This window comes from Tasmannia lanceolata, unplaced genomic scaffold, assembly GCF_043159265.1.
Source record: "Tasmannia lanceolata isolate RefF3 unplaced genomic scaffold, GAP_Taslan_0.1 ptg000023l, whole genome shotgun sequence".
In the NCBI taxonomy this organism is placed as follows: domain Eukaryota; kingdom Viridiplantae; phylum Streptophyta; class Magnoliopsida; order Canellales; family Winteraceae; genus Tasmannia; species Tasmannia lanceolata.
In genome coordinates this window covers 12,739,288-12,763,925 of record NW_027518700.1, presented here as the reverse complement: position 1 = coordinate 12,763,925, position 24,638 = coordinate 12,739,288, and the positions used below count along the sequence as shown (strand labels likewise).

The 24,638-nt window shown below is 39.1% G+C and overlaps 1 protein-coding gene across 5 annotated transcripts; it reads right to left on the bottom strand.

Annotated features, from left to right (window-relative positions):
• Positions 1-79: 79 nt before the first annotated feature.
• Positions 80-22,066, bottom strand: LOC143856174 (F-box/kelch-repeat protein At1g51550-like). Of its 5 annotated transcripts, none has more exons than XM_077366280.1 (6): positions 21,596-22,066; positions 16,646-16,672; positions 16,403-16,444; positions 1,388-3,179; positions 1,094-1,245; positions 80-767 (listed from the first exon to the last, which is right to left on the bottom strand). In XM_077366280.1, exons 1-4 carry the CDS (start codon positions 21,972-21,974, stop codon positions 2,215-2,217), a joined length of 1,413 nt encoding a protein of 470 aa, XP_077222395.1. In that variant the 5' UTR covers positions 21,975-22,066; the 3' UTR covers positions 80-767; positions 1,094-1,245; positions 1,388-2,214. The 5 variants fall into 5 exon arrangements, with proteins under 5 accessions (XP_077222395.1, XP_077222397.1, XP_077222396.1 ...); XM_077366282.1 differs by having other exon boundaries at positions 16,403-16,441; XM_077366281.1 differs by lacking the exon at positions 1,094-1,245.
• Positions 22,067-24,638: the final 2,572 nt, after the last annotated feature.

Below are 24,638 nucleotides of genomic sequence, written 5' to 3'. Positions count from 1 at the left end.
TTACTCTTATCATTTCCCATTCTATTCTTATTATCACTATCTGTGCAACTGGTCCGATTGGATGCACATAATATAGAAGTAGAACGAACGGAATATAGATTCTCATTTCTTTACTTTCCTTCAAACAGTACGAAACAGCATGCATTTGGAAATTTTACAACCGATAAGAGCTGTGTTGTCAATGGTAAATGGCAACCAAACAATGCTGGGAAACGGAAAATTGTCCTACTTTGATTTTCCTATTTTTTGTGCACCCAAATGGACCCAAATGAAAAAGAAAGAGAAAAACAAGTTTTTCGGAGATAAGGATTAGTTCTTACCAAGTTTTTAAATTTCGGTTTTGGGTATCATTTCGGTCCACAGCAAAACTGAAATTTCAGCCGAAATTCAGTAGAAGCGCTCGAAATGTCAGTTTTTAGGCCGAAATTTGGTAAAAAAATAAAATTTTAATATTTTATCGAAAATTTTGCCGAAATTGCCACGTAAATTCCGTTTGCGGAACGTTTTGGTTTTGGTCCCGGCGAAATCCGAAATTTAAAACCATGGTTCTATGCTTCTTACTAGATCACTATTTACCATTCTTATAAGGCAAATAAGAGGGGCCCACCCTTGAAATGCTGGGATATATCTATGCTTTATGTGGCCCTTCGACTTCCCACCCACGAAATGGATCGCTCCATGGAGTATCAAACTGCTCTTCAAAATTTGTTCAATAGATGTCCGAGGGCTAGTGTCCACACATGTCCGAGAGCTAGTGTCCACGCATCCTGCACATGCTACTAGAGATAAGAAACTTATGCCCAGTTTGTATTGGATTTTGAGAACTGATTGTGAGTTCAAAACTGATTATTGAACCTAGGGCTGGCAATTTCACCCGTAAAAATGGGGATCCGCCCTGCCCCGCCCCACGCAGGGAGGGGATTCCCCGATTTGAGCGGGGAGGGGGACGAGGATTTGGAAATATCCCCGCAGCGGGGACGGGGATTGCTCTGAGGCCAGCCCGCCCCGATTCAATACCTTCCATTATGCCATTATAGTACATAATCTGCAATATAAAAGAAATAAATTTTAATTCCAAATCTGCCCTTTTGACCTTTTGTCTTTTAGTGTGCAGGTGGGGATGGGGGCTAGATATTCCCCGCGGGACGGGGATTTTTCCTTGAGGCAGGGACGAGGACGGGGAATGCAACATCTGGCCCCGCCCCGTTGCCAGCCCAGATAACAAAGTGCTCAATGTTTCCTTCCCTATAATCAAAGCACCATTACAATGAAAGGAACAGGTGTTTTGATCAGCCTATATGAAAATGCAGAGCAAATAACAACAGAATTTACGAGGGTTTGGGTCTCATTTTTTGGGGATGAGGTCAAAAGTTCAATTCCAGCTTACCCCATTAGAATTGTTATCACATCTCCATGTCACTGCAAATCCAAGAATATAATGAACAACGCATGGTGAATCTGTCACAAAAACAGATGAAATGACCCAACTCCCATATACAAGTTCTCCTAGAAAAGACCCAACTCCAATATTTTCTTAGATGGCACTGCAATTCTGCAAATAGAACAGTTATGTCTGATGTTATAATCAGTTTCAGAACGCAAATGCAGGTCAGAACGCGGCCAAAGCAAATCCCAGTCAACTCGGCACGACGTGGTTGAGTACTCGGCTGACGCGGTTGAGTACTCAGCTGACGCGGTCATAACTCAAAAGAGTCAAAGAAGTTTTTATTGACTTTGCAAGGCAAAATGCAGACTAAGACAAGAACGCAGCCAAGGTAAAACGGAGTCGACTCAGGGGAATCCAAGATGATGCTGGAGAGTTTTGAAACTATGGATATAAGTATGTCAAAGTATAAAGCTCCAGCGCCAAAATCTGTTAAAGATTTCAACCATTCAAGCAGTGGGTCTCATCTGAACAGTAGATTACACAGGAAAAGCTATTCTCATTTCTGATAATTTCCATTCATTGGGGAGGGGGCAGGAATTTGGCTAACCACTTCAACTATATCAAATAATACATGACATTGAGCCACACAGCATGGCTCAACTCAATTCAACTCAACTAAGCCTTTGTCCCAAACTAGTTGGGGAATGGCTATAATTTACAAAAGACTAAACCCACCGAGGTAACATTCTTAGCAGACAAAAATCCATCAAAATATCCACTCAAAAATAGAGCTCCCCCTTCTCTACATAACAGTTTTCTCTGTACAACTAAAGCACAACCTCCACAAGATAGAGCTCCCCATCAAACCTCAACCCAGAAGGTTCGGCCGGCTGAACCACACCATCCACCATACCGCCAAATATGTACACACGACATCCAGATCGATCGGCACATGCACTATGGAATGACCTACAATCCAGTTGATGCCCCTCGGCCTTGAGTCTCTTCCACACTTTCCCTGATAATCTCATCGGGTTTAGTGTTTGGGACCGCATCTTAATAGCCGGTACAACACTAGGATCAAACACCCAAAAGTCATTTTTCCTATGCCTATACGAATCTTCCCCTCCATAGATTAGCACTCTCCCCCCTAAGATAAGGGTTGCCGAGTGACCTACCCGTGGGAGGGGCACATCGTTGGGCAAGTTAGACGAGTCACATTTTAGCTCAACCCATTCGGGACAATCACCTCCCATGTCTAAGAGCCATATGTCATTGAGCACCTCATAACCCGTTCCCCTCCCTCCAAAAAGAATCATCTGGGTATCCCCAATCCATGTTAGGCTGTGCCCTGACCGAGCCGGGGGAGATGAAAGAGTTACAATCTCATGCCATGATGGAGATCTCCCACTATCCGAGAGATCCAACAGCCATGTGTCATTCAATCTGAGGCCATCTAGTCCAATCCCTCCATGGATCACCATCCTCTTATTGTCAATGCAACATCCAGCATGGGCTCCACGTGGTGGCGGTGCAATGCGACCCATATCCAACAGTCTCCATGAGAGTTTGATTTCGATCTTTTCATCACGAGTGACATGACCAACCCATGTATCATTTTGGCGAATTCCAATATCATTTATCCCTCCAAAGAGAACAAGAGCATCATCGATAACAGTACAGGACTGTCCAAAGCGTCCCGTGGGGGTGCCCGAATTGATCTGGTGCCACCTTAAAGCCCTCCTAATGTCATTTCCACAGTATGCTACCCACGTGTCATCCAGATGGCGTCCTACAGAAGAAAATTAGTCAGGTTTCAGAAAGATTAAACACAATAAATAGAAAAAAAAGGTATATGACAAGTTCAAAACAAGCAGCTTAGTTATATTGTCTTCACATAAAGTTTATCGAGTTAACGAGAAAGTTATGAAATCTGACTATGAACGGGTCAATTCAGGCAGTTAAAGTGGACCTGCGTGAGCAAATGTCTGCTTAGGTATTGGACATTCTCTCATTGAGTTAGAACTATGCGGGCTTTAGCTGCTATTTTATAAGCATATTTTCAGATATATTCACCTATCAAAAAAATATTTTAAGATATATTTGGATAATTATTTAAATATTCTTGTACTTATGTTAAGGAAATTATGTTTTTGGATAAGTCACGAAATAATATATATCACAATATCTAAAAACAACAATATCTTTCTATTAGTGTATAAAAATCTGTTTGAAAAAACCATTTAAATGGACAAAAATATTTCGTCTATAGAAATGGAAATAATTATGTACTAAATTTTATTATCTAATTTTACAATGTTATGCCATACAATGTAAAGAACTGCCAGAAAAAAATTGTAACTAGAGTAAATGACAATGAATTGGAAGTTAGAAAAAAATCATAAGTTTAGCAACACTACTATAAACCACTTTGGTGGTGGGGGCAAGCACCTTATAGGTAGGGGTGAAACTTGGGTCGGGTTGAACCCGAATTTGGGTTGGGTTTTTTTTATAAATCGGGTTGGGTTGGGTTGGGAAAAACCAACCCGAATTGGAAACCGGGTTGGGTCGGGTTGGGGTGTCGGGCAACCCGACCCGACCCGAAACCCGATTTCCAAATCTAATATGTATAAAATCTTTACTTCTATGTTTGTTTTGTCATTATATAACTCAAATCTAGAAAGAAATAAAAAATTTGGTGAAATTTGTCCTAATTAACCCTCTTGTTGGGGACTAGGATGAGATGGAAATACAAAAATAAAATGGACAAATCAAACAAATGGTGAAATCGGGTTGGGTCGGGTTGAGAAAATTACAAATCGGGTTGGGTCTGGTTGGGTCGGGTCGGGTTGGCCTCAACCCGACCCAACCCGACCCGAGTTGCACCCCTACTTATAGGAACCCTAGGAACCCATATGCTTCACCAAACAAACATGATCCTTACATTATTTCATCATTCATAATCCTTAAGGTGAGTTCTACCCAGGTCCCAACAAGTGGTATCAGATCCGGGGCGCGGTAACTCCCGTGTGTCCCCGAGGATGGGAAAAAAAATCCTCGTGGAAGATTTCGGTAACCCCAGTGTACCCTTGAGGACGGAGAAAATCCCTCGGGGAAGATCTCGTAAGTTCCCACATTGCTCCCGCGTGGAGGGGAAAGATTGTCCACGTTGCTTCCGTGCGGAAGAGGGGATTGCTGAGGGTTCAACGAGAAAGCAAAGATCCCACATCGGAAAAGTGAATGGATGTGGATGGGCTTATAAGGACTTGGGCACCCTCCCGTTAACGGCTAGCTTTTAAGGGTGAGTTCTAACCCCCAAAAACTCATCCAACAAAACCCCATGATCTTCGTCCAGCCGTCGGTACCCAAGCCATATACCATCCCTTCTTCCTCTCTCAGACCCAAACACCAACACAAAGCATGGCTTATTCTTTTTCTTTCTCCACTACATCTGGCGACCGGCCTTCCATCTCGTTGTATCCACTAAGAGCAGATATGCCGCTTGATCATCGACACGAGGCTTGCTCGCCGCCACCATACCTTCAGGTGCTCGTGGCCACAAAACCGTCAAACCGTCCTCAACCTTGCCCTCTAGCCCAGTCTTCAGCAACGCTCCTCATCGGCAAGGAATGCTGTAAAACCTACACCAGTTATCGGATCATTTTACCTTCTGAGGATTTCCTCTACAATTGCATATTTAGATCCTCGTGCCCTGCTTGGCCTTCTTGACACAAAATACCCAAACCCAGGTAGAAATCTCACACCAACAACCCTCCATCGATTGTGTTTGGTTCCAACGGAACCCGTTTTGTGAAAAGACATTAATAAGGGTTGGAAAAGTACCCCCAACGTTTGGAATAGAAGGGGGTGTGGTTATAACAATAGAAAAAAGCATTGACATTTTCCTCTTGAATCATGACATTTGGTTCTTGTTGAATAATGGTGTAGGGTAGTTTAGTCATTACTTAGTATTAGGGGTATTGTAGTCTTTGTACACCGTTGCCCTATATGGGGCCTATATATACATCATATGCATGAGGAGCTCCCTAGTGGAGACTCTCCATCGTCTCCATTCCTCTTCTTCTTCCTCACTTCTATCCCTAGACTCCATTTCTAAAGATCTTAAGGGAAGAAGTAAAGACGAAGAGTCTATCCTCCTCCTCACGCCATTTCCACCCTCTCTATCTCTCTCTCTCTCTCTCTCTCTCTCTCTCTCTCTCTCTCTCTCTTTCCGTATGTGTTTTGCACAAATGCGCAAAATCCTTTTTTTCCCTTTTCTTTTTGTTTTTTGCTGTATTTCTCCTCCTAAAATCTTCTTCCCAAATTCCTTTTGGCATCCACCAAAACCCTAGATCTACTCCCCAAAACCCCAAACCTAAACTCCAAATCCATTATTTTCTATTTTCTATATTTCCAGCAACTGGTACAGAGATGGTACAAGCATACAAGTAGGGTTGGCAAAATTGGCCGAACTGAACCGAAACCGAGCCAAAACCGAACCGAAAATTCAGTTTCGGTTTGGTTAAACCAAACCGATTCAAATTTCGGTTCGGTTTGACCCCTTGATGAACCGAAACCGAGCCGAAAATATATACTTGTTCAAAGTTAAAATTTGAAGCAATGGAAGAGAATCGTTGGATCAAAAGGAAAACAGGAGTTAGGATCAATTCTATTCTAACCCTAGCTATAAGAATCAAGAAAGATAGCTATTAAAGCTCTCTTTCACCATCTCTCATCTTCTTCCTCTCTTCCCTTAGCTATTAGGGTTGCTGCAAAACAAAAAGAGAGTGTAAGTGAGAGAGAGAGCAGAGAGAGAAGAAAGTGAGAAAGGGTGTGGAGCTCGAACTCCACTTGCGTCGGTCACGACGCCACCACCATCGCACAAGCGCCGCCACCGCAAGCCGCACCTATGGCCGCCGGATCCCTCACCCCTCCACTCCATTTCGCCGCTGTTAACCATCAACCAAAATCCACACCACTACCTACACTTCACCAAACTCAAGCCCACCGACCTCCATTAAACCTGTTCCAAAACCCCCTACTACCTCCTACCTCAAACCGCCAACTCCCTTCTCTAAACCCTAATCTTTCACACCCTTTGCAACTCAATCCTCTCCGAGCCAACACCATTGCCAACCACTCCCACAACCATGGCCACCACCACCGCGGCCACAGCCACCATCCCCTACGTCCATCAACAGCACCATTTTTCTGAACCCTTAAACCCACACCCTAACTAGCCACTAACTCCGGCAACCCCTACTTCCACCATCATTCTCGCGCCAAACAACTACCTCCCTCGGCGAGCCGCTACCACCATCCGCATCTCCCGCAGCCGCCGTGTCACTCCGGTGAAGCCGATCCAGCTCTCTCTCTCTCTCCCTCTCTCTCTCTCCCTCTCTCCTATTGATTCGGGTCACCACATGTAACCCTTTCTTCTTTTTTTCCCTTCTTCATATGCATTTGGGTCTTTTCCATTTCACTCTCAAGGTGTTCCTCTATCTCCTTGCCTTTTTATTTTCTTTATCTTTGACCTCTGGTATCATGGTTCATTTGCTTCATTTTATTTGATTTATGTGTTGTTTTCTGCTTGCCTATGAGTTCCTAGCTCAATTCTTGGATTTCTATTAATTTGTAGCCTCTTTACTATTTTTTTTTCCTATAATGTATCTTGGGTTTCCAATGGATTTATGGTTTCTTTTTACACTTGATAATTCATAAACGACGCATGGGTATTGATTTGCAGCGTCTGCTCTTTGCACTTTAGTGCTCTGCAATATCCTTGCAACTTTTCTTTCTTGTGAATCTCAGGATTGTTGTCCATGGATTTTTATTTAGAGCCTTTTACCTAACTTATGGTATTACACTTTCGTAAACTTAGCTTCCCCTTTGAATCTGATTCATCATCCCATGCTGGTGTTTGTGTGCACATTTGATCTGTTGGTTTGGTTTCAGCTCCCATGGAATCGGATTTATGCACGAATAGCTTGCATTATTTAATTAGATCCAATATAAATAAGACTTTCAGTAAATGGCTCTATAGAGATCCTTCTCTTGCAGTTCTGTTTTGTAGACTACATGAGGTTTATTAACCTTCACTAACTTTGCAGGAAGATGAGTTCGCAAAGTCCTCCCATTGCGACTAGGCTACATCAGAAAGCTGTTCGTAGCCCACGTCGTGCCTGTATCCCCGCCCCAAAAAAAGGGATCGATCTTCAAGCCAAGTATCTCCCTGGCAAAAAGAGAAAGATCAAGTATCTTCAAGCCAACCAGTGGCTAGGTATATAATCTCATTTTTTATAACCTTATCTTGCTGTTTTAGAAGTAGAATGACCCAAGAGTTCTTAGATATATTTGAAGAATCACATACATTTTCTCTTATTCCGGTCATTCTGGTTCTGTGGAAATAAATGTGCCTGTTAATGTTTTCGATGTTGATGAAGATGATATTCCAATATCTGATAATGTTGTCTCTGATAATGATCGAATTGGAGATCAAAACGGTGGATCGATTTTCGAAAAAAAAGGACAGATGGGTCTAAATGAGCTTATTGCAATAAAAAATACGCAGGGAGTAGTAAAGTTGCAACTAGTAGTATGAGTAATCATTTGAAGAAATGCATTGCTTATAGAAGATGCAAGAGACAATAGCTTGATGTGGGTCAACAGATTCTTAAAATGGGAAAGAAAAAGATTGATGGGACTGTTGATATTAATTGTTTTGAGTTCAATCGACAAATAAGCAGGATAATTTAACTAGGATGGTTATTTATCATGAGTATCCCTTTTCCACTACTGATCATGTTTTTTTAGAGTTTTTTCTCAGAAATCTTCAGCAGATGTTTAAGTTGATTACTCAGAATACTATAAAAGCAGATTGCTTGAAAATGTAGGAGATTGAAAAGAAGAACATTTATGAGAAACTTGAGAACCTTCCTTGTAAAGTAAGTCTAACATCGAATATGTGGACTTCAAGAACCATGGAAGGTTACTTATGCTTAACTTGTAATTACATTGATAATGATTGGAAGCTTCAAAAGAAAATTTTAAACTTCATAAATGTTAAAACTCCTCACAGGTGAAGAGATCTCTAAGGCAATTATTGCTAGACTTTATGATTGTAAGATGTAACATCGATAATAGTCTTTAGTATCACCTTGGATAATTGTACTACTAATGATGTCATTCGAGAGATGTTGAAAGTGTTCCACCCGAAGAAATCTCTAATCTTGAATGGAAAGTTTCTTCATGTTAGGTGTTGTGCACATATCCTAAACCACATTGTTCAAGATGGTTTAGAATATCTTCGTGACAACGTCCACAATATTCATAAAAGTATCAAGTTTGTTATATCTTCACAAGCTAGACTGGAGAAGTTCAAAAAAATTGCAAAACAAGTTCGGTATCCTAAAAGCTCTTTTTTTTATCATGTGCCTACTAGATGGAATTCTACATACTTGATGCTTGTTAACACTCTTAAATTCAAGAAAGCCTTTACTCGTATGCCAGAATGTGATACGAAGTACACTTATGCACCATCAGAATATGAATGTAATCTTGCAGAGATGATTGTTGGTTGATTGAAATTATTTTATGATGTTACCGAATGGATTTCTAGTTGTAGATATCCCACATCAAATCTCTATTTCAATGATATTTGTGATATATATCTTGCTTTGAAGAAATGTGATACTAGTGAAGTTACTTGTATTAAAGAAATAGTCGCGTCAATGCTTGAAAATTTTGAGAAGTATTGGGGAATTACTAGCATTATATTGGGGATTGCTTCCATTTTAGATCCTCGATATAAAATGAAATCGATTCAATACTTCTTTCGAGAAATTTATTCACATGAAGAGGAAAGAAAGATGAATATTGTGAATTTGAAAAATACATTATATCGTCTTTATGATGCATACGTGGAAAAATATGCAAGACGTGATATAATTCCACATTCACATGTTTCCACATCGATTGCATCTTCCTTGACATCAAATTCTGACTTGGCAAAACTTGCCTTTTTGTTATGGAAACTACCGAGGAGACACCACAAAAATCTGAATTAGAACTCTACTTAGACGAAAAAGTGTCCTTGGCAGAGATTGAAGATGGTACCTTCTATATTTTGTCTAGGTGGAAGTTAAATGGTCGAAAGTATCCAATGGTTGCTCAAATTACTTGTGATGTTCTAGCCATCCCGATCTCTACCGTTGCTTTTCAAAGTGCATTTGGCACGGGAGGTCGAGTTCTCGATGAGTATATGAATAGTTTGAAACCAAGAATTGTAGAAGCTTTAATTTGTACTCAAGTTTGGTTGAAGGCTAAAAGAATGGTAATGTTTTTTCTTTAGTTAAGAAGTTTTGATATGATTTATCTTTCTTTGACTATGTAAATTCTTTTGATATATTTATGCTTTATTTTTCATAGGGACAGCGCCCCTCGAGTCGATTGATGCATATTCAATTATTACCTCGGCTTCTACAATTGATAGTGAATATGATAGTCATGTAATCGAATCATTGGAAGATAAAGCAACGATTGGATGATGGTAGGTAATTTTAAGTAGAAGTAATATTGCATCTTTTCAACACGGAATGAAATGAAGACCTTTCTCTTATACTTTCCTCCATTGTTTGTAATACTTTTACAGGTATTTTGGAGGAAAGGAAGTTGCTGCCATGGATCAAGAATGCGTATAAATTTGGATTTGACCGATGGAATGTGTTAAGGGTGGGATGGAAGTGTTTATTAGTATAACTACTTCTTCTGAGGGAATGGAACATGTTCTTGCTTGACAGGTTGTTTGTCTAGTTATGAGAATGAAACTTTTTATGAGAATGAAAGACTTAACATGTTTTTTGCTATTAACAGGTTGTCCTCTTGTTTATTTAGTATTGTTTCATTCTCATATTGTTATGCTCTTAACAAGTTGTATTGTTCATTTGTTTGTCTTTAAGTGGTACTTTGCTTGAAGTTGACAAGTTATTGTGAGTGGCATTTTGGCATCTACAATTTCTTGAATCAGTTCAGCTATGGAGAAAGTGTTAACAAGTTTCTCCACATTTTGGACAAGTCATTTTGCTTATACTGTTTGGCATGATAGGTTTAGTTACTAGTGCGAAACCGAAAACCGAACAGAAACCGAAAGTCTTGAATCAGTTCGGTTTGGACATATATATGTTCGGTTCGGTTTGGTTTGGAATGTAAGCATGTTCGGTTCGGGGGTCAAACTGAACCAAAACCAAACCGTTGTCACCCCCAAACCGAACCGAACATGCTTACATTCCAAACCGAAACCGAACCGAACATATATGTGTCCAAACCGAATTGATTCAAAAATTTCGGTTTCAGTTCGATTTTCGGTTCCGTACGAGTAAATAAACCTGTCATGCCAAACACTGTAAGCAAAATGACTTGTCCAGATTGTGGAGAAACTTGTTAATACTTTCTCCATAGCTGAACTGATTCAAGAAATTGTGGATGCCAAAATGCCACTCACAATTACTTGTCAACTTCAAGCAAAGTACCACTTAAATATAAACAAATGAACAATACAACCCGTTAAGAGCATAACAATATGAGAATGAAACAATACTAAATAAACAAGAGGACAACCTGTTAATAGCAAACAACCTGTTAAGTGTTTCATTCTCATAAAAAGTTCCATTCTCATAACTGTTTCATTCTCAGAACTAGACAAACAACCTGTCAAGCAAGAACATGATTCATTCCTCATAAAAAGCAGGTATACTAATAAACACTTCCATCCCACCCATAACACATTCCATCGATCAAATTTATATGCATTCTTGATCTAAGGCAGCAACTTCCTTTCCTCCAAAATACCTGTAAAAGTACTACAAACAAGGGAGGAAAGTATAAGAGAAAGGTCTTCATTTCATTCCATGTTGAAAAGACGCAATATTACTTCTGCTTAAAATTACCTACCGTCATCCAATCGTTGCTTCATCATCCAATGATTCGATTACATGACTATCATATTCACTATCAATTGTCGAAGCCGAGTTAATAGTTGAATATGCATCAGTCGACTCAAGAGGTGTGGTCCCTATGAAAAATAAAGTATAAATATATAGAAAGAATTTACATAGTCAAAGAAAGATAAATCATACAAAAAACTTATTAACTAAAGAAAAAACATTACCATTTCTTTTAGCCTTCAACCAATCTCGAGTACAAATTAAAGCTTCTACAGTACTTGGTTTCAAGCTACTCCTACTATACTCATAAAGAACACAACCTCCCATGCTAAATGCACTTTCAAAAGCAACGGTAGAGATCTGAATGGCTATAACGTGACGAGCAAATTGAGCAACCATTGGATTCTTTCAACCATTTAACTTCTATCAAGAACATCACGAGCAAATTGAACAACCATTGGATATTTTCAAGCATTTAACTTCCACCAAGACAATATATCAAAGGCCCTGCCGGAGGACACTTTTTCGTCCAAATAGAGTTCTAATTCAAATTTTTGTAGTCTCGTCCGTAGTTTCCATAATAAAAACAAGTTTTGCCAAGTTAGAATTTGATGTCGAGGAAGATGCAATCGATGTGGAAACATGCGAATGTAGAATTATATCACATCTTGCATATTTTTCCACGTATGCATTCTCAATATTCAGCTTTCTTTTCTCTTCATAAGAATAAATTTGTCGAAAGAAGTATTGAATCGATTTAATTTTATATCGAGGATCTAAAATGGAAGCAATCCCCAATATAATGCTAGTAATTCTCCAATACTTCTCAAAATTTTCAAGCATTGACGCGGCCATTTCCTTAATGCTAGTAAATTCACTAGTATTCCATTTCGTCAAAGCAAGATATATATCATAATTATCATTGAAATAGAGATTTGATGTGGGATATCTACAAACAAAAATCCTTTCGGTAACATCATAAAATAATTTTAAACAACCAATAATCATCTCTGTAAGATTCCATTCATATTCTCATCTTGCACAAGTGTACTTCGTATCATATTCAGTCATACGAGTACAGGCTTCCTTGAATTTAAGAGTGTTAACAAGCATCAAGTATGTGGAATTCGTAACATATTTAGCCATACGAGTAAAGGCTTCTTTGAATTGAAGAGTGTTAACAAGCATCAAGTATGTGGAATTCCATCTAGTTGGCATATCATAAAAAAGAGAGCTTTTAGGAGACCGAACTTGTTTTGTAATTTTTTTGAACCTCTCCAATCTAGCTTGTGAAGATTTAACAAACTTGATACTTTCACGAAAGTGAGGATGTTTTCACGAAGATATCCTAAACCATCTTGAACAATGAGGTTTAAGATATGTGCACAACACCTAACATAAAGAAACTCTCCATTCAAGATAAGAGATTTCTTCGGGTGGAACACTTTCAACATCTCCCGAATGACATCATTAGTAGTACAATTATCTAAGGTGATACCAAAGACTTTATTATCTATGTTACAATTATAAAGTCTAGCAATAATTGTCTTAAAGATCTCTTCACCTGTGTGAGGAGTTTCAACATTTATAAAGTTTAAAATTTTATTTTGAAGCTTCCAATTATTATCAAAGTAATGACAAGTTAAGCATAAGTAACCTTCCATGGTTCTTAAAGTCCACATATCCGATGCTAGACTTACTTTACAAGGAAGGCTCTCAAGTTCCTCATTAATGTTCTTCTTTTCAATCTTTTACATTTTCAGGCAATCTGCTTTCACAGTATTCCGAAGAATCAACTTAAACATCGGTTGAAGATTTATGAGAAAAACTCTAAAAAAACATGATCGGCAATGGAAAAGGGATACTCATGATAAATAACCATCCGAGTAAAATCATCCCGGCTTATTTATTGATTGAACTCAAAACAACTAATATCAACAACCCCATCAATCATTTTGTCCCCCACTTTAAGAACATGTTGACCCACATCAAGTTGAGGTCTCTTGCATCTTATATAAGCAACGCTTTTCTTTAAATGATTACTTATACTACTAGTTCCAACTTTACTACGTCCAGCGTATTATTTATTGCAATGTTTGCAATAAGCACATTCAGACCAATCTGCCCTCTTTTCTTTCCTAAAATCGATCCACACTTTTGATCTCAAATTCGATGCATTATCAAAGACAACATTATCAGATATTGGAATATCATCTTCATCAACATTGAAAACATTAATAGGCACATTCATTTCCACAGAATCAAAATGACTGGAACAAGAGAAAATATATGAGATTCTTCAAATATATCTAAGAACTCTTAAGTCATTCTACTTCTAAAACAGCAAGATAAGGTTATAAAAAGTGAGATTATATTCCTAGCCACTGGTTGGCTTGAAGATCCTTGATCTTTCTCTCTTTGCAAGGAGGATACTTGGCTTGAAGATCGAATCATTTTCTCGGGCGGGGAATGCAACCACAATGTGGGCTACGAACAGCTTTCTGTTGTAGCCTAGTCGCAATGTGAGGACTTTGCGAACTCATCTTCCTGCAAAGTTAGTGAAGGTTAATAAACCTCGGGTAATCTACTAAACAGAACTGCAAGAGAATGATCTCTATAGAGTCATTTATTGAAAGTCTTATTTATATTGGATTTGATCAAATAATGCAAGCTATTCATGCATTAATCCGATTCCATAGGAGCTGAAACCAAACCAACAGATCAAATGTGTACATAAACACGAGCATGTGATGATGAATCAGATTCAAAGGGGAAGCTAAGTTCATGAAAGTGTAATACCATAAGTTAGGTAAAAAGCTCTAAATAAAAATCCATGGACAACAATGCTGAAATTCAAAAGAAAGAAAAGTTGCAAGGATAATGAAGAGCACTAAATACTGAAACCTATGGCCTATGCAAAGAGCAGATGTTGCAAATCAATACCCATGCATCGTTTATGAAATATCATGTGTAAAAGGAAACCATAAATCCATTGGAAACCCAAGATCCATTATAGGAAAAAAATAGTAAAGATGCAGCAAATTAATAGAAATCCAAGCATGGAGCTAGGAACTCAAAGGCAAGCAGAAAATAACACAGGAATGAAATAAAATGAAGCAAATGAACCACAATACCAAAGGTCAAAGATACTCAACTCAACAAAGCCTTTGTCCCAAACTAGTTGGGGTTTGCTAAATGAATCCTTTAGAAAAAATTCATGAAAAGATAAAAGGAATCTGCCCATCTCTAATCTTGGTTCTACTTGGGTTCTTCTACGTGGATCATTTTCTTCCATTCTATCCTATCCAAGGTCATGTTCTCTATTATGTTCCTAGCTATCAAGTCTTTCCTCACTGTTTCTACCCAAGTTGTTTTCGGTCTGCACCTACCTCTTTTTACTCCATCAATTTAGCACGAGTCACCTCTTCTCACCGGAGCATCCAAAGGCCTACGTTGGATATGTCCAAACGATCTTAAGCGGTGCTCTCTTATCTTCTCCTCAGTTGGTGCCACCCCCATCTTTTTACAAATGTCTTCATTTTTAATTCTTTCTAACCTTGTGTGGCCACACATCCATCTAAGCATTCGCATCTTCGCTACACTCATCTTATTCACCTTGAGAGTGAATTGGAAACGGTAAGGACATAAGAGGAACACCTTGAGAGTGAAATGGAAAAGGCCCAAATGCATATGAAGAAGGAAAAAAGAAGAAGAAAGTTACATGTACTGACCCGAATCAATAGGAGAGAGAGAGAGAGAGAGAGAGAGAGAGAGAGCTGGATCGGCGTCGCCGGAGTGACGCGGCGGCTAGGGAAGATGTAGATGATGGTAGCTAGGTGGTGGCCGCGGCTCACCGGGGGAGGTAGTGGTTTAGCGCGGGAATTATGGTGGAAGTGGGGGTTGCCGGAGTTAGTGGCTGGTTCGGGTGTGTGTTTAAGGGTTTAGAAAAAATGGTGTTGTTGATGGAGGTAGGGGATGGTGGATGCGGCCGCGGTGGTGGTGTTAGAGCAAGGGAGATGGTGGTTTGGGGTAGGAGGGGGTTTTGGAGCAGGTTTAATGGAGGTCGGTGGGCTAGGGTTTGGTGAAGTGCAGGAAGTGGTGTTGATTTGGGTTGATGGTTGACGGCAGCAAAATGGAGTGGAGGGGTGAGGGATCCGGCGGCAATAGGTGCGACTAGTTGTGGCGGCACTGGTGCGATGATGGTGGCGCCGTGACCGGCGCGGGTTGAGTTCGAGCTCCACACCCTCTCTCACTTTCTAATCTCTATGCTCTCTCTCATTTTCACTCTATTTTTGTTTTGCAGCAACCCTAATAGCTAAGGGAAGAGAGGAAGAAGACGAGAGATGGTGCTCTCTTTCTTGATTCTTATAGCTAGGGTTAGAATATAATTGATCCTAACCCCTATTTTCCTTTTGATCCAACGATTCTCTTCCATTGCTTCCAATGTTAATTTTGAACAAGTATATATTTTCGGTTCGGTTTTGGTTCGGCAAGGGTTCAAACCAAAACCAAACCGAGCCGATCATCGGTTTGGTTCCACCGAACTGAAACTGCACCGAAATTTGAATCGGTTTGGTTTAACCAAAACGAAACCGAATTTTCGGTTCGGTTTCGGTTCAATGCGGCCAATTTTGCCACTCCTAATTTTCCCAAAGGTTTAGGGTATGGAGCATGAGGTAATTAAAGAAAAGAAGAGCTCTTAGAGGAGATTGAAGATGAAAAAGTTAAGGACAAATAAGGATTCTTAAACCATTAAAAAAAACAAATAAGGATTCTAAAGCAGAGAGAAAAGTTAAGACTTACTTGAGAATGTGTTGTGAAGAAACCCCACAATAGCAATATGCAATTTCAATGGCAAAAAAATGAAAAAAAATAGCCAAAAAAATGAATTTTCAATAAAAATGAAACAAATGCTTTGTTGAGTTGAAAAAAAAATGAAACAAGAAAACACAAGCAAACACATGAAGACACAAAGATTTATGTGGTTCGGAGTCAAGTCTACATCCACGGCAGAGGCAATGAGAAAATCCACTATAAGAACAGCAGATTACAAGAGAAAATCGGTATTTCTCACCCAAACCCACCAGGACAACACCCCCCCTCTTCAAGCTCTCTGCTGAAAAAGACAAGAATATGCAATAAGCCCCAATGCCCCTTATACAAAGTGGGCCGAAACAAACCGAACTCACTCAAATAACAGGCCGCTTCCGGGTCACACACAATATTTCGGACCCAGGTTGAATTCAAGACACCCAACTCAACAGCATGAAATTGAAGAAAAGAGATCAAGGATTTTGGAAGATGAGAGGAAGAATACCTGTATAGGGTAAGGTCCAATCCTTATCTGCTCAAAACAAGATTTAATAATAAAAAGAAGAATAAGAAATGTCAAAGAAGAAGAGAACAATATTCAAGAGGTAGTAAAAAGTAGTACTCTTTTTGGGGGTGGACCATGTCAGTCTTCCCTATCTTTAATGAAATTTTTATTATTCAAAAAAAGAGGTAGTAAAAAGAAAATGGATTTGATCAATTAACTCATCATGAGGACAGACATAGAATATGTAAATATGTGAAGATGAAAGAATATATGCAAGACTTTATAACAATAACAGTCAACCCTTTTGAAACAAAACTTGTCCTCCAGTTGATATCAGAGGTGAGTCCCAAGTATTCGTTGGACCTACTATATGTTCTCTGTTAAATCGTCCTTGTTTTTTATGCTTCAAACCATCCTTTTTTTTTTTTTTCACACTTACGGAACTTAGACTGAAATTTTGGTAATTTGAAATTTATACATCCATAAAAACCCTATTTTTGAATGGCAAAAAAGCGTTGCCATCATGGAGAACAATTTCCTGTTTTCTTGAATGCTTGTCCATATCAACGGGAGTCATGAGAAGGAAATGTCAAAACAGTATGAAGCGCAATGTTTGCATCATTTTAATTTCTTTGATTGGATTATTTTGGTGGAATATAGATAGAGTAAGAATCAAAGTAGCAAAAACATGGAGAAAGCTTGAAAGAAAGCATCAAGTTGAAAAAGTACTTTCATGAAAATCTTAGCTTCAATCATCGGCAAGATGCTGGGATGGGACATCCATAACATGCTATTGGCGGGGACGTAATTGTCAGAGTAGGAAGCGAATGCGAGAAGCAACACGGTAAGCAATGGGTCTAAAAAAGAGAAATTGTAGGAAGTGGAAAGAGGAAAGCGGAAAACATTAAGGAAGAAATAGTTAAGTAAAATAGGAAATGTGTGGAAGTGTTGTGGAAAGTGAACATGAAGCAAGTAATAAGCCTCATTGGAAGCCAATGAAAAGCGAATAGAAACAGATAGAATTATAGTTGGCTGGGGAGGAAGAGTTAATGCATGTTGGGGTAACAAATAGTTAAAGAGAACTTCACAGATGATTAGAATTACAAGCTTTAGGGATTCAGAGTCTTATAATGTTGATTTTTTATTTACTAAGATTTAATGTTAATTTGTTGAAAAAAGTCATAAAGTTCTTTTTGAAACTTAAGATTGAGTTTTTTTAAGTTTTAAATACACTCTTTTGGCATTAGCAATTAGGGTGCTTCCAATAACTATGGGTGGGACAAGTGATACGCCTTTCTATTTTATAGGAGAGCTGGGGGCTTTGTGCAAGGGGTTCGTTTTTGTTCCATATAATGCCAGACATTTTCCGTTGAGGAATGTGAATTTGCTCTTTTCCTTTAGGAATGTGAATTTGATTTCCTTTAGGATATAATGCCAAAATTAGAGAATTAGAGACAACCAATGCATGGGAAGTTAGACGGATGAGAATAAGAAAGTTTACTGCAAGAAAATGTCATTGAAACTTGGAAAATGTAGAGAACTCTTTTCATAGAGAGTAAAACACATGATGATGATCATGTAAGGATACAAAATTAACCTCACTGGGAGGGCTTATATATTCTGTATGCGTAAGATCCAATATCGTAAAGTGCAATAGCTATGAATTAATAGAGATTAGGAATATCCACTTTCAAATAAGCTATAAAGTCTAGTGCATCAATCATGTCTCAGTCTATGTACAGATGTAAGGGAATAAACTGATAAACAATATTAAGTTGAAACATAAATACAAAACTAGAAATTACGAAGTTTACAGTTATCACAATGAAGACCAAGACAAGAAAATTAGTTGTTTTTGATGTAGGAAGTCATGGAATTCTCAAGAGACGTTTGGAAGCAGCATGAAGACCTTGGATCTCTATAATGGATTGCAATACAAGGCTTAACATTCACAAGATGAGGAGAAAATCCAGGGTCACATGATGGATTTTACTAGGAGATTCCAAAATCTGACTTTGGCTTTGAGATTGTTTTCATTTTTTATTCTTTTTGAATGGCAACAAAAATATTAGTAAAACCAAAAAAGGTACAAAGCCTAAGATCAAGATCGTCAAGGGACAACAAAAACTATAAGGAAAACAATAAACTATGATCAAAAGCTTCTTCCAACAAGATAAGACCATAGTCAAAAGTGGAAATCCTGGGGGGGGAGCTCCAACCGTGACATATCCACTCCGGATCGAGCTAATTGGTCAGCGTCACTGTTGACCGATCTCCACAATGCTAAAACCATGCCCTATGGCCCTCTGTGCATTCCATATCTTCTTCTATTGCATTTGCAAGTCTCCACGGATAAGAATTGTTTTTCATCCATCTGATTACATTTAAAGAATCGCTGTCTACAATAACATCTCTATAAACTCTAAAATAAACCAACCAGATTCCATGCAATATTGCCTGCACCTCAGCTTCATTTGAGTCTTCCTCGGTTACTCCACCTTAGAAGGCCCACTTAGTGGCTCCGCCATCGTTGCTAGGGATTTCCCACTCTCACTAGACCCGAATTGCCTAAGCTTGAACCATTGAAATTTTGTTTTAACTTCCCTGCTTTAAGGGGGGTCCATTAGGATGAGGTGACTGAAACTTCTGAATGTTGCAAATCACGCTCCAAAAAAGCCAAAAAAGCTAGGCAGGGACACCTCTAAAGCATGTATTCACTCCCGCCCATAAAATAGTGAGAGCTTGAGCCTTTATGAAAATATGTTGAGCACTTTTAGACTTGTTGTTAAAGATGTGATCGTTCATTTCTTTCCATATCACCCAAATGTTAGCTAGGAAGGTTAATCTCCAGAAAATTTGTCCTATTCTTCGAAGTTCCATTCTTCGAAGAGCTCATCTAAATGTGTTGGGAAGACCCACGAAATACCGAAGCAGAGAGAGAGAGTGTGTGTGTGCTGCTCCAAATCTCTCTGGAAGACTTGCAATGAATAAAAAGGTGGTCCACTGGCTCCCCTGCGTCTATGCATAAGGCATGATGATCAACTCAACTCAACTCAACTAAGCCTTTGTCCCAAACTAGTTGGGGTCGGCTATAAGGCACAATGATCAATAATTAAAAAATTTCTGCTTCGAAGGTGGCCCACCATCAAGATGTTGAGGATCGCAATCCAGACAAAGGCAACTACTCTAGGCGGGGCAGGAATCTTCCAAACCCTGTTCACAGGCAAAACAGGTAGAGTCGGTACCAGATTGTGGTAGAAAGATCTCAGTAAAGACCCTGATAGAATTCCATTTCCAAATCCTTTTGTCCTCCCCTGCATTCCTAATGAAAATTGGCTACAGGATCTCTATAAACCCGGCTACCCTGTCCATCTCTTGATTAGAGAACTTGTGACGAAAACGTATGTTCCAAGGAACCTTGCCATCAATGCAGACTGATATCTTGGATGGTTGCATCCCTTTAGCAAACAACTACAAACATATCAGGGAAAAGAAGTCTCCAGAATTGGATTACACCAAGGATGTCTCCAGAATTGGATTATATTGCCTTTGTACCTATACCAGATTTCTTTGTGAAAAGAAGTCTTCTAATTCAGGATATCTCTCCACACTGTGGTTCCACTGTGTCTGTAGTTGTCGCACGATGAACACCCATACCAATGCTCTATGTCAGAGGTCTATAACTGAGATCTTTCCTCCCTGAATCTCTATAGCCAATTGCCCAACAAGGCTTTAGATATTTCCTTAAGATTTTGGGTTTTTATTCCTATTTTTCATATTTTAAAGCAGCATAAAAGTCGTTACTGAAAAAGGGAAAACCATTGCAAGATAGAAAGTGATTGGCATTGGCAGACTGCCCCACCCTGAAAACATCTCTATTTGCATTCCCTATAAGTACTTTATTTTAAGCCAAATGACTTGTGTTTCTTCACTAGAGGTCTTGGTCAGCTATCCAAAGCATGCTTTTCCAAGTTGACCATGATGGCATTTTTCAGAACAACACAATGGCAAGAGTACATGTGTTAGATTTAGATTTTAGAGTCCAAGTTCATGCACTTGGGAATTAAAAGATTGATACTAAAATTACTGACATAGAGATGGAAGAAGCAAAAGTCCAGATACATAGACAGTTCTTTTTAATTTGTTTATCATTTCAAAAACACATACAAAGTGCATATACCAATTAAGCAATCAAGCATTGACATTTTTCTGTTTTATTCATGAGCCTATGCTTCTAGGATTTATCTTGGCTATTGCAAAATATGAAAATCCAAGACAACCCATGACCTCAAGCCACTCACTCCCAAAACTGAGGCCTACACTGATGCCAGTAATTATGCATTCAAAATCCAACTTTAATAATCCAAATCCACATATCTCAGATAGACCCATGATACAAGCCCCCGTCTAAACCATCATTCCACCTGTTCCCATCAAAATCCAAATTCTATATTCTGAAGTTTGCATGATAGACAGACCCCTGACACCAAACCCCTTCATAAAAATTCCAATCTGAGAAGCTCAATATGAAGAAAAGAGTGATAACTCATTCAAACATTTTAGAATCTACAGCTCCAAGAGAGGACCAGGATGTCTAATAACTTCATAAATAACACCCCTCATATTTTCCAAGCAATTCAAGCATAGTTACACATGAAACAAGTTTAAGAAACCCATCATATGGTTAATAGAAGAACTACTCAAATACTCCTTAAACTCTCCAAGTAATTCATCCATAAACCAAGTAAGTCATCCATAAAATTACCCATAATACTAATACTAATAATAACATCTTAATCAGTAAGAGAAACAGACCCACTTAGGAAAGACACTTAAGAACCCCCAACAATCCAAAAAGGGAATCTTTTAAGTATCTTTGAACAAAGAAACACAATTAGAAACCAGTCCAAAAAGAACCAAAACCAGAGAAGGGATAAGGAACAAACTGACCTCCTTCACAACCTCCACCAAACAAAACCAAACAACCAGAGATAAAATTGAGTGAGTGAGAAGCCCTAGGCCTTGGAAAAATCCCATCTTTACCAGATAATCTGAAGCAAGAGATAGAACATATTTGAGAAACCTTCTGGTAAAGCTTTTTCCAAGAGAGTTTCCTCTCTGGATAAGAGATTAAAAGCCCATCAACAGAGGGGTTTCCCCAGTCCCTCCTGCAGAGGGATTCCCAAAGGATATCAGAGGAGGCTAGGGTTTTGAATTTCTTACAGGTCATGGCAAAAGAGAGGATTGAATCTATGGGGAGAAGGTGGAGTATGGACAAGATATGGTCACTGGCTATGTGGGTTATGAAGGACCTGTACATATCTGCCATGGGAGTTGTTTTTTGGTTCTATGTTTGTGACTTGTGTAATGAGTTCATGTAAGGAGTGACATCTTTTACTTATGAGAAGGAAGAGGATGATGACTTAGAGAGAGAGAGAGAGAGAGAGAGTTTTGTCATTTTACTAGCAATACAAGGGTGGTTTAGTCTTTTGAATTAAGAGAAATGAAAAATTGACAGAAATTTTTGGACGAAAGGGGTGCAACTTGGGTCGGGTTCAACCCGAACCTGACAGGTTGAACCCGAGAAAGGGTCGGGTCGGGTTGAGGGTTTGGCAATCTGACCCAAGTGAAACCAGGCATTTTTTATTTTTTTTTAAGCTTAAAAACTCGGGTCAAACCTCGTCGGATTCAGGTTGGAAAAATGGATTCCTCGGGTTGGCCTCAACCCGACCCGAGTTGCACCCCAGGATTGCAACTGGAGCTGGGATCAGGTGGGGTTGAGGCCAATCCTACCCTAACCCAACCTAACCCAAGCCTTGGGTTAAGAAGGTTAGCCCTAACCCAAACAGCATCTACGGACTATGGACCAGTTCTTTTTAGGCCCTATTAGTTTGAGAGTGTTACAACCGATTTGATGCCCTAAACTGATTATAGGAATCAAAATTACGTGTAATTTTAACCCCAATAATAGGTTTGGGGCTCACAATTGGTTGGCACAGTCTCAAACGAACAGGGCCTTAGATTTTGAGAACAGATTGTTTGTCCTGGACCGATTATTGGACTCAAATTATACACACAATTTATGTCTCTGTTATGAAGTAAAAATGGGGTTGAGCCTCTGGCCTAATTGATAAACACTATTCTTCAACCCTGAGGTTGGAGGTTCAATAACAGCTTGCCTACAGAAAGAAAAAAAGCAAACAAACAAACGTACCTAAATCTGTCAACCCTAACCTAGCCTGTCTAAGCCCTTTTTCAGATCAGACCAAAATGGGTTCGGGTTGACCCGGGACAATATTAGAAAAATTTTATAAAAATATTGTAACACTAAGATTTTGAAAAGGGAAATGATTTCAACGCTCCAGTGTTTTGATAGACATGCGGTCACTTGTTTGTTGTTTGGTATTTTTAGGGTTTTAAGAGCTTTTTGAGAACCGTAAAATCCTCTTACATCCCTTTAAATACTACACGACAAACAAGTGGAGCGTATGTTTATCAAAACACTGGAGCGCATAAATCATTTATAAAATTAGGCGGATATGGGTTGGGTTTAGGTCATGTCAGGTTCCTCAGGGCCATAAGCTGCCATCAATGTCATGATGTGATGGTAACTTATTTAAGAAAGTAAAAAGAAAGTATATGTTGCAAATAAGATTTGGGCAATGATAAATTCACACCCCCTGTAGGATAATTTGCACGTTAAAGTCCGCCACAATTCACATTAATATGGGTGCAAATGATCCTACAGAGGATGCGAATTTATCATCCCCTTATGTTTTTATTAAAATAGGGAATTGCTAGCGTCCATCGCAGAAGGGATTTCACGGCCGGTCTGTCGCATTTCAGACCAGTCACCTCGTGAATGGAGACAGCAACTTTTGTCTCCATTCACGAGGTGGCTGGTCTGAAATGCGACAGACCAGCCGTGAAATGCCTTCTGCGATGGACCCTAGCAAATCCCATTAAAATAAAATATAGCAGCATATAATGACCAAGTTGGTTTCAAAACTATTATCCAATTAGTGTCGACCTACCAAGGACTATCGAAAACACCTTTCTAGGTGGGATTGATATCTTCAGTACCAGATTTTGACAGTGGCACTACACACTTGTCAATGGTTCCACTTGGAGTTGAATCCACGAATTTCTTATTCACGATTTGTTTGAATTCATTATCGTTTAAATCATTGTCAGAGTGCCTTTTGGATCTACCTTCCTAGTCTAGTCTCCATCCATTTCGACTCAGACTATTCATTAGTGTCATAGTTTCTACTTATGTTGTACATAATTAGGGCTTAGGATTATGAGAGAGAGAGAGACCATGGAAACGAAAGTACAAAGATAAAATGGTTTTTGTTATTGTTACAAAAATACCACTCATGAATAGACAAAAATGATTAAAAATAAGAGGGATTTGCTAGCGTCCATTGCAAAAGGCATTTCGCAAGATTGTCTGTCGCACGTCCAAGCAGCCACCTCGTGAATAAGACAAAATATGCTGAAAAGTGAGCCTATGTGGCTGCTCTGACGTGCAACAGGCCATCTATGAAATGCCCTCTGCGTGGACGCTAAAAAATCCTAAAATGAGAAGGATATTTTCATAAATTAGCGCCCTCCATCTAGGATGCTCCATCGGAGTTTGTGGTATCTTAGTATATGGATGCAATTTACACAGTTCAGACACAACTTATTGATGTTTGGATCGTTTGGATCCAACAGACCATATGGGTTCACTGGCAATCCTATTACTAGCTTTGTTTTACACTTTTTAATTAGCTTTTAACTACTGTTAACAATACTCGAGATGCTATCAATGCTCATCATGTCTTTTTCTTCGCAAACAATATCCATTGGACGCTTTGCGCAAGGTGATATTATATGATGAAAGGTGGTAAGATAAAAATAACACCCTTGATTTTGATCCAACAGCAGCTCCACAAAAAAAATGAGCTTTTGTTGGATCAAATATCAAGGATGGGGCCACACACACATA